Here is a 16748-nt window from a genome sequence, read left to right as displayed (position 1 = left end):
TGTATTTGACAATGGAGCCTCATCCTATATGATTAGCTTTTTAGTTTCTAAAATTTTAGACAATTTTGATTATTTTCTAATACAACATGGATTATAATCTTCAATATTAAGTTGAATCTTGAATTTCAACTGCATTTTTCTTCCATCGGGCAATTTCTATAGCAATTTTTACAATTATACGTACACTCGTCTTTTTTACTATTTAGGAAAAACCTTAATCATATTTGATGATTTAGGGAAAAACATAAACCTCACCAGTGAAACTCAATGATGAAGATGAAAAACATAATAGAAAGATTGGCAACTCATCCTTTTATTCTTGAGAATGTAAATATTTAGGTATGTGTTTTCTCAAATCGATTATCCCATTTGATTACATTCTTCCTTTTCTTGCCTTGACATTGTTTCATTAGATTTCTTGATGAGTGTGCTAACTTAGCTATACCATAAGACTCTCAATGACTGATGAAAAATAAATGTTTGGATTCTATAAACTAGAAGAATATACATCATCCGATAAACATATACGATGCGCACCACTATCATCCAAATTAAGTGTACCAAACCAATAATAATTTATTTAAAAATAAAAACATGCATCCAGATTCTAGAAGTTGGACAAATTTATGTCCTCTAGTAAACGTATACCATAGTCTCCACTATCGTCTAAATTATATATACTTTGCCGCTGGAAATTTATTTGAAAACATAAAAACATACATATGGGTGGACGAATGTACATTGTCTAGTAATTATATTCCATACACAATGTACATTGTCTAGTAATTGTATCTCATACACATCATATCGTCCAAATTATGTATACTATGCCACTGGAGATTAATTTAAAAATATGAAAACATATGTCTAAATTCCATAAGATGGACGACAAAAGTATGTTGTCCAGTAAACATATAGCCCACGCACACACCACTATCGCTCAAATTATTTATATCGTATCACTAGAGATTAATTTCAAAACATAAAAATATACGTCTAGATTCTATAATCTAGACAAATATTTGTTGTCCATTAAGTGTATACAATCCGTACTAATATCATCTGAATTATATACACCATGCAACAGGAGATTAATTTCAACGCACAAAGACATATGAACTTTAACCACTCACAAAAGAACAGGTTCATAGCCAAACAAACTTTGACCCAAACAGAACAACAGGTTCGCTTCTTTGACCCTAATTCATTAAGGGTATTAGGAGATTATTCCTTGTAGTATATTTAGGTTCTATATTAAATCATTGAGAGTAAAATAAACATAGATTATTAGTGTAGCTGATAAAACAAGTTTTAATGTTGTTGTGTGTAGAATATAATGCTCCTAGCAACTTTTGAAGTATGAATAGAACTGCCCTTCTTTAAACAATATGAATTTAACATATATAGTTTCAAATTTTAATTCTTAAATATGAATAATATTCATCATCTTTCAATAATTTTGTAATACACTCACATCTTCAATGCATATATATATATATATATATATCAAACTCACATCATAACGACTTAATAATTTTAATATCATGTCTTTCTTTATTAATTTTTAAATTACATAAAAGATTAGGATTTAAAATTTAAAAAATGATCAAATTAGATTTGGTGATATTATGAAACCATAGGGAAAGTGAATCCAGACCCAGCAATTAATATATATAATTTTAAATTTTAACCTTTGATATGATCCAAATAATGAAAAAGGAAGTTTTGATATTAAAAATTTGATTTGAGCATAACAATATATATATATATGTCTTCTTTTTCTCCAATCAAAACAGAAAAAAAAATAAAAAATAAAAAAAAAGAGTAAATCATCATATCCTCTGGGTTTCTATGCCCTGCGTGTATTAAAAACTCTACAATTCTTCCTAATTTCTCCAGCATTTCCAGCAAGAACTTCAATGCTCCCCATCTTCACAATAGCAGACGCAAAACTTTGAGTGAATCCCGTTCCACTGAATGCAAAACCAGAAACTATACCACTCGTTCTACTATCCGAAGTAAGCTCCTGATCAATCTGCAATATACCTTTCTTCTGAATAATCTGATTATAAAACTGGTTATCAAACACAAAAGACGTATTTTGATCCAAAAACGCTGCCGGATCGCTATCCAATGGCTTAGACTGAGTTCCGCATAGCTTTTGGAGCTTGGTAACCAAAGCAGCATCCATGGAAGGATCAGGACTACCACTCCCTTGAAAATCAAAAAGCCGGTCTTGAAAGAATTGACAGTGAGCTACTCCAACTGTGTGTGCACCCAGGAGAGTTGTCATGTCGTTTAGCGTCATTCCTTTGTTTATAAAAGCTTGCAACGCGTCTGAGACAGAGGATGATGGACCGGGCAGATTTACGTCATTTGGGTTCGATACTAATCCATCTCGCCTGCCGGTCGGAACAGAATAGTTCGGTCCACCGGCGAGAGTCACTGCATCTCGGGTTGCTAGAGCTATGATATCTGCACAGGAAACTTTGTTAGGGCATGCAACTTCTAGCCTTTTCTTAGCATCGTCGATGACTTCGTATCCTCGTACTGATAGGTTTGGCCCTGCAGATTTTTCCGATGGCTTGTTCTTTGTTGGGTCTATGAGGATAGAAGCATCACAGCCCTGAATTATGTCAACAAAGAATGTTATTGATCTTCATGTATATATCATATGTATGATCAACTTCTATTATATGAAATTTGTGTGAAATTTTCGGCTACTATATATGTCTCAATAACCGTAAACTTTGTGCACCAAAAATAACACCAAATATATATAATAATGATGCATATACATATATTATATTATACAGGCTGGAAAATATAGATGAAAATCTCTCACCCTAACAAAGCAATCATGAAAATGCATACGAAGTAAACCAGCAGTTACAAATGGGTTGGTTTTCGATTGATTTTGAACCACTTCTCGGATGATTGATTCAGCTCGTGGGCAGACAGAATTGTAGAATCCAACGAGAAGTTGACCCATTACAGCAGGAAAAATAAAGACTACTTGGAGAAGGCATGCCAAGAGGGCTGCGTTTGTGCTCATCTTCTTTCTGGCTTTCTTATAATCTGCTTGTTTTTCGTTGTTCTTATAACCCTTACATTTATTGCGGGCAATGATAAAACACAGTGTGATAGCCTATATATATATATATATATATAGAGTCACGTGCAAGGGTTAAGACTCAAGCAAAAAGGTGGTGGGCATTATCGAACGTGGATTTTGAAGCATATTTTGGATGCATGTATGTAATACGCGTTGAAAGTAAACCCTGACGACCGCTGCTGTCAAAATTGTTCCCATAGCCAGAACCAAGTTGGAATACGTTTGACTAAAATATTGGATTTCGTGATTCGATCGTCAGAAACACTAAACGGACATTTATTAATTGATTTATTTTGTAATGGAGATATTAATTTTTTATATATTTGTATGTATGTATCACCCATGTGCTTCAACAATTAGATTCCACTAAACAAGGTTAATGTTCCGTTTTAACATATATATATATATATATATTTTAATTTTTTTTATATGAAATCCCTTTTTATAAGGTTTTACTTTTGCGGGCTTTTAATAAATAAATACAGCTAAAATTTTGCACTTAAATTTTTAAAATTTCATGTAATAAGAACTAAAATGGTTCAGTCATATATATATACATGGTAGTTATTTTTGTTACAAAGCAATAAAATGATAATAAAGAGATCGTGGAAGATTCATGAAAAATGTAATAACAAAACAATTTTTTTAAAAAAATTTCTAAAGAGATTTTTAGAGAATTTGACTTTGGTTAATTCTTCTGAGTATATATGCCCAATAAAATTCTTTTCAGACATTATATGGTAATGATTAGCATTATATACTGTTATGTGAGCACATAAAATTTATTTTCTGTTCATCCCTGCATATTAATAATGGGTTTCAATAACTGTTTAGGTGCATATGCATTTGAATTCATTTAATTAATTTTGAAATTCAGATCTTTTGAGGTGCAAAATAGAAATAATAATGCACTTATTATATCATGAAAATCAGAAACAATAGCCATTTCCTATCCGTGAGCTTGACCTAGAAACAACACGGTGTAAGGGATAAATGGGACCCAATAATTAGAGTTCGGTGATGAATAATATAATATGGTATTGATTAACATTCGGTGGATGATTAAGTATTTTGATGATTAAGCTACGGAGGCTTGCACGTCGACCAAAAAATAAAATAAAATAAAATAAAATAAGACAAGAAGAAGCATCGCTATGCATAAATGTACAGCTTTATTATAGTGGACGAGATCCATTAAAGTGTTATTTAGTAATATGGTTGATTTTTATTTATAATTTTATTGTTTTCTCTATTTATTTGTATGTAATTTTTTTTATATTAAATGATATTTAGAGTTTGTTAGGCATCTAAATTAGTTATAAAATTAACAAACAAACAAAAAAAAAAAAAAAAACCAAAATTGCACATGACTTTAAATTGTGTTGGTTTATTGTTTTTTTTTTTTTTGGTCTTTACTTTTCTTTTCTTAAAGTTTTTAACTGTCTAAAAATGAAAAATTAAGAAAAACCATATTACCAAAGGAATAATTGGTTGGCATTTTTATCCTATTAATGCTCTTAATCTATTGAAAACATTGACTTTACCTTATATCGAAACCTATTAATGTGGTAAGTATAAGGACTACCAATCAATTAGATTTTAAATTTAAATCATTAATTAAGTCAATATTCTTAATGCGAGACTCGTCAACACATTCTTATCTAAATTTTTATATTGAAAAGATGTTCTCGATATATTAAATAACATTATTTATGTATAATTCTTTTATTCTGATTTAATTAAGCAAAAATGTTCATATGGTAAGTGTGCATTTAGCTGCTGGATATACATTAACAATTTGTTACAAAAACTATTTGAATTTCAATCTAAAAATTATACAGGAATATGACAATTGTTAGATTTGCCACATATACATTTTTCATTTTATGAAGTATAAACATATATATATATATATATATATATGTCAATAACATAAATATGATCCCTATTTTGCGGTATAGATAATTTGGTTGATATAATAACATGGATATTGGAATGTTTGTTTGGTTGTTATTAAACAAAAAAAAAAAAAAAATCAATGATTGTGTGGTGTGTTTGAGTCATGTCGACACTCCTCAAATGATTTGCAAGCATGATGCAAGGTCAACTTTATAAAAAACTTGTTGAATTTAAATTTATATATATATATATATATATATAATAGTTTTCAAGTTTTATTTGGCACATCTAATTATATACAATTTTTTTTTCTTTTTTTCCAATTTGTGAAACCCTGTAGACAGGAATTAGAATGCTTGATTTTTTTTTTTTTTTGGTTCTTTTAATTCCCATGCAATAGTAATATTTTAACAAAATAATCATCTAACTATTATAGATATAATTACTTATAACAAAATGTTAGTTTTCTTATGTAATTAATATATGCAATAGAAAGTTCCATGTGCATTTTTATTGACATGTAAGCCTATTGGGTTCTAGGTTGACTTTTCTATGGTTAATTTTTTGTTTGACTAATATGTCATTATGTAGAGCTCGTTGTTACAAGTTCATAAACTGGTGGCATGCCAAACTAAAAGGTTATAGTTCTGAGAAGTTTTAAACATCAGTTTTAGATCAGTGTCCAAACTAGTTATAGATTTTTGTCTGTTAGTGATCCAAGGCCTGATATAAACATTGGGAAGCATGACCAACAGGGAAGAAAATCCCAAGATACCAATTTTATCCCTTAAACTCGAGAAATCTAGATGGGCCACAAGGTCACCGTCAATGACCTCAGCTGTCGAATTTCATAGTGAACCGTAGGCCAATGCTGCCAAATCGGGCTGGTGAAGTCGCAGCAGTCGACAAAGTGGGTTACTGGATTTTTATGTTTTTCGGCCGCTCCAAGTCAAATCACACACCTCGTCCCCCATTTTTGGACCTTTAAACCCATTTCCACACCTCATTTATTAAGATTCCTCACTGTTTGAGAGATACATCAATTGAGAGTTAGGTTGAGTTTTCCAACAAGTTTTTGGGTCACCGGAGGCACTTTTTGACCAAGGTGAGCACACCATTGTATTTCTTATCTCTTGGGCTTTAGGTTGATATAAAGTTAGTGAATTTTGGATGTCGTTTGATAATTTTTCAATTTTTGGAACAATTAGTTAAATATCGAGTAAATTTGGACTATGTTTGGACAAAATTGGTCAAATGGGTTAAAATTGATATTGGATTAGTGTAATTACATATTAATAAGATCCATTAGAAGGTTCAATTTCATAAAGTTGATCTTCGAGTGAACAACCCCAGTTTTAGGTCTTAACTCATAAGGGTATGTAGTATAATTGGATTGTTTGATGTCCAATTTATGTAATTTTATAGCGGTATAAATCATTTTAAGACATTTGATACACACCAATATCTTCTATTTAGTTATTGGAGACTAAAAAAATATTTTATTATATTACAGGCACTTGTGTTTAGCTTGGAGGGAATTATGTAGAGGAACAGGAGTGACCATCAATGGTACAATGAGTGGTTATATTTTTAAAATGTTTTGAGCATATAGAATAAAATATATATGGTTTGAGTATTTTATACACAGACACATATATATATAGTTTGATTTAAATTTTCATTTATGCATATATGAGTATCTACTTTTATATATATATATATATGTTATAATTTTATGTGACTTTTGATAATATTTTAAATAGTTTCTAATTCTATTAAGTTCGTAATGGACTTGTGCTATTTAAATATCTTGGTATTTGAATGGAGGTTATAATCGCTTTGGAAAATATTTGATTTTGAGAAAGCGGATTGGTAATCATATATATTTTTTTTAAGTATGTTCAAATATTTTATAATTTTATATACTTAAAAATGGTTTATGATGATATATATTTCACTGTGGTAATTATAATTTTGGCATGAAAAGATTATTTGAAATTTTTTGAAATATTTAAATAGCAGTTAGATTTGAATATTAAATTATAATTTATGATACTATATGGTTGGAAAAAGGATGATCTTACAAGATTGTTTTATGGATATTGTATTGTTTATTTTAATTGGTGTACCATATAGTACCAGCGTTTCGGATCAGTATTTTATTATAGGGTGCAGGTTTGCTGCGATGCTTGTAGTATGCTAAAGGCTGTGAGGTTGAGAATATCCCATAGGTTCATTATCGCCACAGTACCTTTTGTACATTAAGGGTTGTGAGGTTGAGTTACCTTGCAGGTTTATAGTGCCATGTCACCTTCGGATACAAAGGGTTATAAGGTGGGTTTATTCCACAGGTTTCATTTTTATTACTGTCCGGTGATGTTACGGGATGTCGTGCATCACTTGGCAGCACTAGGTATATCATATGGTACATTGTTTATGTTTTTGGTTATATTATTAGTTTTTCTTATATTTATGGTTTTTAGTGCACTTTCATAATTATTTTGTGAAATTTTGTTTATATTATTTTATTTTATGCTCAGTAGTTATATCATGATTAAAATTGTTTATATTATTATAACGATCATTCACTTTATATTATTTGAGCATTGATTCTATTATATTCATTTGGGGTATAAGTTTAGTTTTGTGAACTGATTTTTAAAATGGAAACCTTTAAAGTGAATGGAACGAGAAGTTTTAGGAGAATGTTTTATGAAATAAATTATTATTTTCCTACTATGTTATGCCACTAACTAAGATTTCTTTATCTAATGTTTTATTTTTTTTCAATTTGTTCCTTTAGGTCTTGGTAGTCTACCTCGCGCATTGCTTGTTAGTTCATGCTTTCCACAGCAGTAGTAGTACTCATCTTTCTATATTTATCCTTATATTTCTAGACTTATTTATATTAGTTGTACTCATAAAATTTTCAAATACTCTTAGAATGCTCTGATTTAAATATTGGACACAATAGTAACTATATTATATGTGTAGTTATGGCCTGTAGTATGAGATATTGTAGTTGTGGACCATAGTTGTGGATTTATATACTATTGCATTTTTTATCTATATATTGAAGTATTATTCGATATTGCATGTGTCTATTTGTTCATGTTTTAAATGGGGTTTTATTGGATATACTCTAAAGATTGTCTAGTGGGACTTCACAAGGTGGGACCGCCCGAGAGATCCTTGGAGGGTTCTTGGGTAAGTCTTATCAGATTGGTAATAGAGCTCTAGATTCTAAATTCCTTGAGGTTGTGCATTGCTATACAACTCATCCTGTGTTTTGTATATTTTTGCTTAACCTAATTACATTTCTTTAATTATTTGAAATAGTACTTTTTTTTTTTTTTTTGTGCATAGAGGTAGACATAGGTCTTAGCAGGCTTTAACCAAGAGTACAAATGCATCCACCTATGATAAGCATCTTGTCGAGTGCCTGGCTCGATGACTCGAGGGAGTGGGTTTACTCGACACTTTGTTGACCAGGCTCGTAGACTTCGAGTAGTGGGTTTCGATGGCTCCATGGGCCCTATTATAACTTTATCTTGGTTGGTTGACATGGAGAAAATTCAAGATGAGGGTATGCAATGTAACAGCCCAGTACCACCCGCATCAAGATATTGTCCTCTTTGGCCCAGGGTTCACTCCCTCTCTCCCCCCTGGCCTAAAGGTTTTGTCAAAACGCGTCTTGAAGGGAGAGGTATCCACAACCTTATAAAGACCGCTTCGGAAATTTTTGGTAATAATAAAAATGGGCTATTGGTATTTATTTTATTTTAATTATTTTAGACGCACTTATGCAGTACTGGTGTTCTGTACCGTATATGAAATTATGATTAGCGCGCAGGTTTTAGTCTCCCGTGAGTTACCTATGGACCTGAGGGCAGGCCGGTTTAGTATAGTGCACATAACCACCCTCCTCCTAGGCCGGGATGATAGTCTCCTATGAGTTACCTACGGACTTGAGGGCAGGCCGGATTAGTATAGTACACATAACCGCCCTTCTCCTAGGCCGGGATGACAGGTTTTAGCAGCGGCGCTGTCGGGACGCCGACGCGACCGTATGCCGATTCTCTCTTTAACCCCTGCCTGAGGGTGCTTGGGACACTGAGTACCGTAAAGCATCACTGGTATATAGTGTGGTGCGTCAGGCTATTTACGATTAAATTTTAAGCCAATTATTTAGAAATACTATTCAATTAAAATAGTTAATTTATTTAAGTTTTACCGTTTATTTCAAACAAATAATTTTGTGGTATTTTTCTATATGATTTATTAATTGTTATTCAAAATTTTTATTCCGGATTATTTTTCTGAGTGCATTGGTTTCCAAAATTTGTTGCATTTTATTGGTAATTATTGATTATATATTTTCATATAAATTGTGGAGCTCTATATTATTATTTGCATGATTTTGTATTTTAAATGTTGATATTCCATCTAGTTATTATTTAATTAATTATTTATTGGCTACCTTGATTTTGGGGAAATATAATTTCTAGGTTTTGTGAAATGTTTTAAAAGGGGAACTGTTCCAACAGAGTGAACCGTGAGGGCTTTGAGAGAAATTATTATTTTCAATTAATTATTATTTATTTGTTCATTTATTGTTAATTATTCAAATATGCTATAATTTTCGTTACTATTATAATTGTACAGTAGATAGGGTCACTCACTGATATGATTAGCATCTCACGTTTTAAATTCCGTTCCCTAAGGTTCGGGCTGGTAGGTGACATCAGAATCAACTCGACATTTGTTGTTGTTAAGTTTCAAGAGTTATGCTTCCTTGTGTTCTATTGTATTATTGTTTCCTATTTCATGTTGTATAACTTTCACACTCATCTGTAACTTTGATGCCCTGTACATTTACTGGACCTATTGTATTAATACTACGTGAATTTCCTGTTTACTTTATCGGAGTGCTGAAAGTTTTGGATTAAATTGTAGTAATGTTGAATAAGGGGATGTTTCTAGAAGTGTATTTTCAGTGCAGGAAAATTGTGGTAAGTCCAACCCTTAGGGGAGGTTCTGCCGGATTTTCCATTGGAGAGTTCGGTAGGGTCTCCCTGGGATCAGGGCTTGTCTAGGGTTCTGATGAGGAATTTTGGACAGGTCCTGACATGCAATGTCATGACAAAGATAAGGTTAGGATAGCTAGCTTTATGCTAGAGGGTAATGCAAGGACGTGGTGGAAATATGAGAGGACTAGGAGATGTAATACTTGGGCACAGTTCAACACTACTTTTCATACTAAGTTCTAGCCTCCAGCCTTTGTTAAGACTAATAGGCTAGAGTTTGAGACACTTACTCAGGATAGCATGACAGTTTTTAAGTATGAGCAAAGATTTAGGGAGCTATGAAAGTTTTGCCTCAATTTGGTTGTGAATGAGGTTACCAAGAATAGGAGGTTTCTTGATGGATTGAGTGAGCCTATAGTGTTAAGCATCTTAGGTGCTGTTCACCCCGCATATCAATCTATGAGAGATGCTGCCCTCGAGGTAGAAAGACAGACCTTGATGCGTAAGTCTAAGCACCGGTCATTTGATGGCTTATCTTTACGGAGCCTTAGCCAAAGATCATCTAGGAAAGGTAGTTTCATTTCAGGATCTTCGGGCAGTGGAGGACTTAGAGGGGTAGGCATGATGTTTAGGCCAATAGACTCCAGAGAGTTGGGAGTACATAAGGTTCAGGATTTTGATTAGTGAGCAGTGGCAGCAGTCATTCTCAGAGATCTGCAGGTCAAGGCAGTTTCTGTTCTACATGTAGCCTTTATGGCAAGTTTCATGATGGACCATGGTAGTAGGATGGATCATGCTTTGAGTGTGGGCAATCATGATACTTCAAGAAGGACTGCCCCTATCAGGGACACACCCAGGCTAGAGCCTTAGGATCAAGTGCTCAGTTTTAGCAGACTGGTGGGTACGGAGAACAAGATACTCATACGGGCCAGACTTCAGGCGGTTCCATCAGCACTGGATAGTAGTTTACATCCGCAACTAGAGGTAAAGGTCAGAGAGGATGACCAATTGCTAGAGGTAGGGTGTACGCTATGACCATGTAAGAGGCACAGGCCACCCCCGATGCTATGACAAGTACATTATCTATGCTTGGTGGCGATGCATGCGTACTTATTAACCAGGGGCCACACATTCTTTTATTTCATGTGAGTATTTTGCATGAGTCAGGATGACTTTAGCTCCTTTAGGATGTTGCTTGGAGATTGCCACACCTATATAAGAGTCTTTATGGCCGAGCAAGGTGCTTAGAGGTAGCCTATTCTTTATTGAGGGCCAAGTTATAAAGGCATATTTGATTTGGTTAGATCGACAAAGGTTAGATGTGATCTTTGGGATGGATTGGCTTGCTTTGAATTACGCTTCAGTGGATTGTTTTTGCAAGGAGGTGATATTTAGACGACTAGGTCTACCAATAGTGGTCTTTTACGGAGAGTATAGGCAAACACCTTTAAGTTTGATTTCTGCCAGACATTTACTTTAGAAAGGTTGTAAGCAGTATCAAGTTCATGTTATTTGTGAAGAAGAAAGATGGTACTTAGAGGTTGTGTGTAAACTATAGACAATTGATTAAGTTCACCATCTATAACAAATACCATTTTCCCCAGATTGATGATCTATTTCATTAGCTTTAAGCTGATAAAGTGTTTTTCAATATTAACTTGACGTTAGGACACCATTAGTTGAGAAAAAGAGAATTGGACATTCCTAAGACAACAGAGTGATGCTTCCCGTCAGGGTTTGGGTTGTGTTTCGACGTAGAATAAGAGAGTTGGTGCTTATGTTTCTAGGCAGTTGAAGAAGAAAGACCTGAATTATCCTACTCATGAATTAGAGCTTATTGTGGTGATCTTTGCATTGAAGACTTGGAGGCACTACTTGTATGGAGCTACTTTTCATACCTTTATCGACCATAAGAGACTTAAGTATTTGTTTACTCAGAAAGAGTTGATGGTATTTGGGTGATAGCAGATCAACTTATCAAGTCCACACATTTCCTACCCATTCATGAGAGGTTTTCTCCTTAGAAGTGTTGAAATGTGGTGATCTTGCCACAATGTGCAAGGTAGTTCGGTTACACTTGCACTCTTTGTTTTGCAACATCAAAGACCAAACATTATTTATGTTTATGCATTTTATTTTATCTTGTAATGTTTAAGAACAATATCCTTTTTGTAATGCCCTAAGCTCATTATCTAGCTTAAGGCCTTTTTTGTCTAGTTGCTGGAATTGTATTTCCAGCAACATAAGTCCACTTCCTTGGATGCCGTTTGAAGTAGGTTTGGGATTTGGACCTGAATTTTGGATATGATAAACTAGATATGCAGAGGAAGAATCAGAAAAAAGAATGACCCAATTTGGAGCTGGGAAGGCTGAGTTAAGCCCAAAACAATCTGACCCTTGTGCAGTGTTGTTGCCCAGAAAACTGGGCAAAACTGCCTCGGGTTTGATTATTTTTGAACGGGTAAATGGACTTTGTTTTATCTGGTTTTTGGCTAGAACATAGTTTAATATTCAAAAAGGCTTCCTTCCAATTTTCAAGTCAAATGGAGCTGGTTTTCAAATTCAAATGCCTTAGACAAGCTGAACTGCCCATTAAAGAAGGTTTCTTGCATGCCCAGCACATTGATTAGAGTTAGTTGTGGTAGTTTGGCTTGGTTGGTTACTTTTAATGCTTTTGTATTTATTGCTCAATATGGCAGCATGCCTTATTGTCTTTTTGATGTATTTAAAAGTATGAAAATTGTAATGAAAAACGTTGAGAAAGAAAATATTCAAAAACAGTTTTTGAAAAACAACATTTTTGGCTCTCTTTCTCTCAACTACTACATTTTGGTTTCTTCTTCTTCCCAAAAGCTAACAACCTTCTCAAGAACCCTAAACCTCCATTAAAACCAGAAACAAAACCTAAAAGAACCCAAAAAAAAAAAAAAATCAAGAACCAAGAACCAAGAACCAACAATAATCATTCTTGACTAACACCTTGAATGATTGTGCTCTAGGGTACAACAACATAAACCTACACCAAATTCCATCATGGTATCAGAGCATAGTGTAATTTCTTAGCACCTTGTGAGAGGATCCCCCACCTAAAGCCTTCCAACTGAAACCAAAACCTCCCAAAAAGACTAGTTGAAACTCACCAAAACACCACCACCCGAGAGCTTGTTCTTGTGTCCATTTTTCAAAACTTTTCAAAAACCATTTTTTCAAATGGCCTCACAATCCTTTGCAACCCCAACACCACCTAAGTTTGAAGGCCAAAACTATTCCACTTGGAGTATAAAAATGAAAGCCTACCTTCAAGCCTTTGGTTTATGGGAAGTCATAGAAGAAGGTTATGTAGTGGAGGAGTTGAGAGCTAATGCAACCCAAGCACAAAGAAATGCACATGAGGCCAAAGTTGCCAAGGGGTTCAAGGCCCTCACTGCCTTGCACTCCTCCATGAGTGATTCCATTTTTACAAGGATAATGTCATGCACAAGTGCTAGAGAGGTTTGGATAAAGCTTCAAGTGGAGTTCCATGGAAATACTAGAACTCGGCAAATGCAAGTTTTAAACCTAAGAAGAGAGTTTGAGACCTTGAAGATGAAGGAGAATGAGTTTGTCAAGGATTTCATGGAAAGGATGCTCAAAGTGGTAAATCAAATTCGGGTCCTTGGTGAGCAATTGACCGATCAAAGGGTAGTAGAGAAAGTATTGGTGAGCTTACCCGAAAGGTTTGAAGCTAAGATTTCCTCCCTTGAAGAATCTAGAAATCTTAGTGAAATAACCTTGAGTGAGCTCATCAATGCTCTTCAAGCAACCGAACAAAGGAGAGCCATTAGAAAGGAGGAGACCATAGAGAGTGCATTCTATGGTGGCCATGGCAACAAAAAGAAGAATAAAGGAAGGAAGAGCAACAACACCAACCAAACCGGTTTTACAACCAAGAACAACACAAACAACAACAAAAGTGGATGGAATCAACAACAACAACAACAACAACAAAGCCATCAAAACCGAGGAGGGCATCCACCTTGCCCTAATTGCAAGAAGCTTGGACATCCACCATCCAAGTGTTTTTGGAGGCCGGATGCATCTTGTGAAAGATGTGGAGGAAAAGGCCACATTGCCAAAGTATGCAAGCAAATGAGACAACAAGCCAATGTGGTTAATGAAGAAGTCGAGAACCTATTTGTGGCCACATGCCTTAAAGCCACAAGTAGTGGTCTCGGTTGGCTTGTGGATAGTGGTTGCTCACACCACATGAGTTTCCAAAAGGATGGCTTTATGGAGCTTGACCGAAACTACAAAACCAAAGTGAAGATTGGTGATGGCCGGTTCATGAAAGTAGAAGGCAAAGGAGATGTGTGCTTGAACACCAAGGAAGGTACCAAAATTATAAAAGATGTGCTATATGTTCCTAGTTTGTGTGAAAACTTGCTTAGTGTAGCACAATTGGTAGAAAGAGGCTTTGCTTTAAATTTTGCAAAAGATGGATGTATCATATATGATGCTTGTGGTAATGAGCTATTTAAGGTACCATTGAAGGACAAAAGCTATAGATTGGACCTAGTTAAGAATGAACAAGCCTTAAAAACCAAAGTGGAGTCCATTTCTCAACTTTGGCATAAAAGGCTTGGGCATTCTAGCTATGGTGCCATGAAAAACACCAATGCCATTGTGAAGGACATGCCAAAGATTGAGGAGATGAAAAGCCTATGTGATGTATGCCAACTAGGGAAATCCACACGGCTTCCATTCCCTAAAGCCGGTTCATGGAGAGCTAAGGAGAAGCTTGAGCTAGTCCATTCGGATGTGTGTGGACCAATGAGTTTGTCATCAATTGGAGGATGTAAGTACTTTCTAACCTTCATTGATGACTACTCAAGGATGTGTTGGGTATATTTTCTAACAACCAAGTCACAAGTGCTTGAGAAGTTCATGGAATTCAAGAAGATGGTGGAAACCCAAACCAATGCAAAGATGAAGTGCTTGAGAACCAACAATGGTGGAGAATATACAAATTTGGCTATGGAGGATTTTTGCAAAGAAAATGGAATGGTGCATCAATTCATAACACCATACACACCACAACAAAATGGTGTTTGTGAGAGGAAAAATAGGACCTTGATGGAGATGGCAAGGTGCATGATACATGAGACGAACATGCCAAAGAAGTTTTGGGCCGAGGCCATATACACGGCTAGCTACATCCAAAACCGAGCATACACCAAAGCCAATGAGTCCAAGACACCCTATGAGATATGGTATGGAGAAAAACCATATTTGGACAACATAAAAATCTTTGGAAGTGTTTGTTTTCTTCATGTTCATCCACACATGAAAGACAAGCTTGACAAAAGGGCAAATGTGGGCATCTTGGTCGGCTTTAGTGAGGTTACCAAAGGTTTTAGGGTTTTTAACTTGGAAACCAAGAAACTTGTGGTAACAAGGGATGTGAGGATTGATGAAGATGCTGTTTGGGATTGGACAAAGGAGGAGCTTCTTGTCCATGAAGATAATTCTCGGTTGGATGATGAAGAAGAAGAAACCAATGACAATGACAATGAAGAAAATGAATATGATGAGGAGGATGCACTTGAGACCATTGGAGCCGAATTGGAGATTGAAGATGGTGTTAGAGGAGAAAGGCCATTGCTTGAAATATATGAAAGGTGCAATGTTGCCTTGAGTGATCCTACCAATGCTCAAGAAGCTATGCAAAAGAAAGAGTGGATGGAGGCCATGCAAACCGAAATGGATATGATAGAAAAGAATGAAACTTGGTCTTTGGTTTCTAAACCTAAAAACAAGAAACCAATTGGTGTAAAGTGGATCTTTAGGACCAAGTTCAACCTGGATGGAACAATATGCAAGCACAAGGCAAGACTTGTGGCAAAAGGCTATGCACAACAAGCGGGTGTAGATTATGGAGAGACGTTTGCACCGGTTGCAAGAATGGAGACCATAAGGCTCATCCTATCCATCTCGGCCACAATGTCATGGAAGGTGTACCACCTTGATGTAAAGTCGGCTTTCTTGAATGGTGTGCTTCAAGAGGAGGTTTATGTCAAGCAACCCAAGGGCTTCATTGTTCAAGGACATGAGGACAAAGTCTACCATCTACATAAGGCACTTTACGGGTTAAAGCAAGCACCTAGGGCTTGGTATGGCAAGATTGATGGTTACTTGACCTACCAAGGCTTTAGGAGGAGTCCAAATGAGCCAACACTATACATAAGGAATGAAGAAGGCATGATTGTTATCTCACTCTATGTGGATGATTTGTTGGTCACGGGTGAAAATGAAAAGAATGTGGAAATTTTGAAAAATGAACTTGAAATGGAGTTTGACATGTCAAGCCTTGGTGAAATGAATTACTTCCTTGGAGTGGAAGTGATGCAATGCTTTAGGGGTATTTTCATATCTCAAGAGAAATACATCAGAGATCTTTTGAAAAAGTTCAACCTTGATGAATGCAAGCCAATGTCAACACCAATGAGCCAAGGAGACAAATACAAGAAGGAGGATGGCACACCAAAGGTAAACCCGACCCTATATAGAAGCATGATAGGAAGTTTGCTCTATGTATGTTCATCAAGATCGGATATTATGCATGCCACATGTGTTTTGTCTAGATATATGCAAGCACCATCCCAAAACCATTTTGTAGGTGCCAAAAGAATTCTTAGATACTTAAAAGGAACATAAGACTTTGGAGTTTG

At 35.0% G+C, this 16748-nt stretch overlaps 1 protein-coding gene across 1 annotated transcript; it reads right to left on the bottom strand.

The window, feature by feature from the left end:
* Nucleotides 1-1762: 1762 nt before the first annotated feature.
* On the bottom strand, nt 1763-3110 carry LOC107433047 (peroxidase 44). Its single transcript, XM_016044286.4, has 2 exons — nt 2846-3110; nt 1763-2626 (listed from the first exon to the last, which is right to left on the bottom strand). The coding sequence occupies exons 1-2, from the start codon at nt 3053-3055 to the stop codon at nt 1850-1852; spliced, it is 987 nt and encodes a 328-aa protein (XP_015899772.2). The 5' UTR covers nt 3056-3110; the 3' UTR covers nt 1763-1849.
* Nucleotides 3111-16748: the final 13638 nt, after the last annotated feature.

This window comes from Ziziphus jujuba, chromosome 11, assembly GCF_031755915.1.
Source record: "Ziziphus jujuba cultivar Dongzao chromosome 11, ASM3175591v1".
Lineage (NCBI taxonomy): Eukaryota > Viridiplantae > Streptophyta > Magnoliopsida > Rosales > Rhamnaceae > Ziziphus > Ziziphus jujuba.
This window is presented reverse-complemented; position numbering and strand designations above follow the sequence as displayed.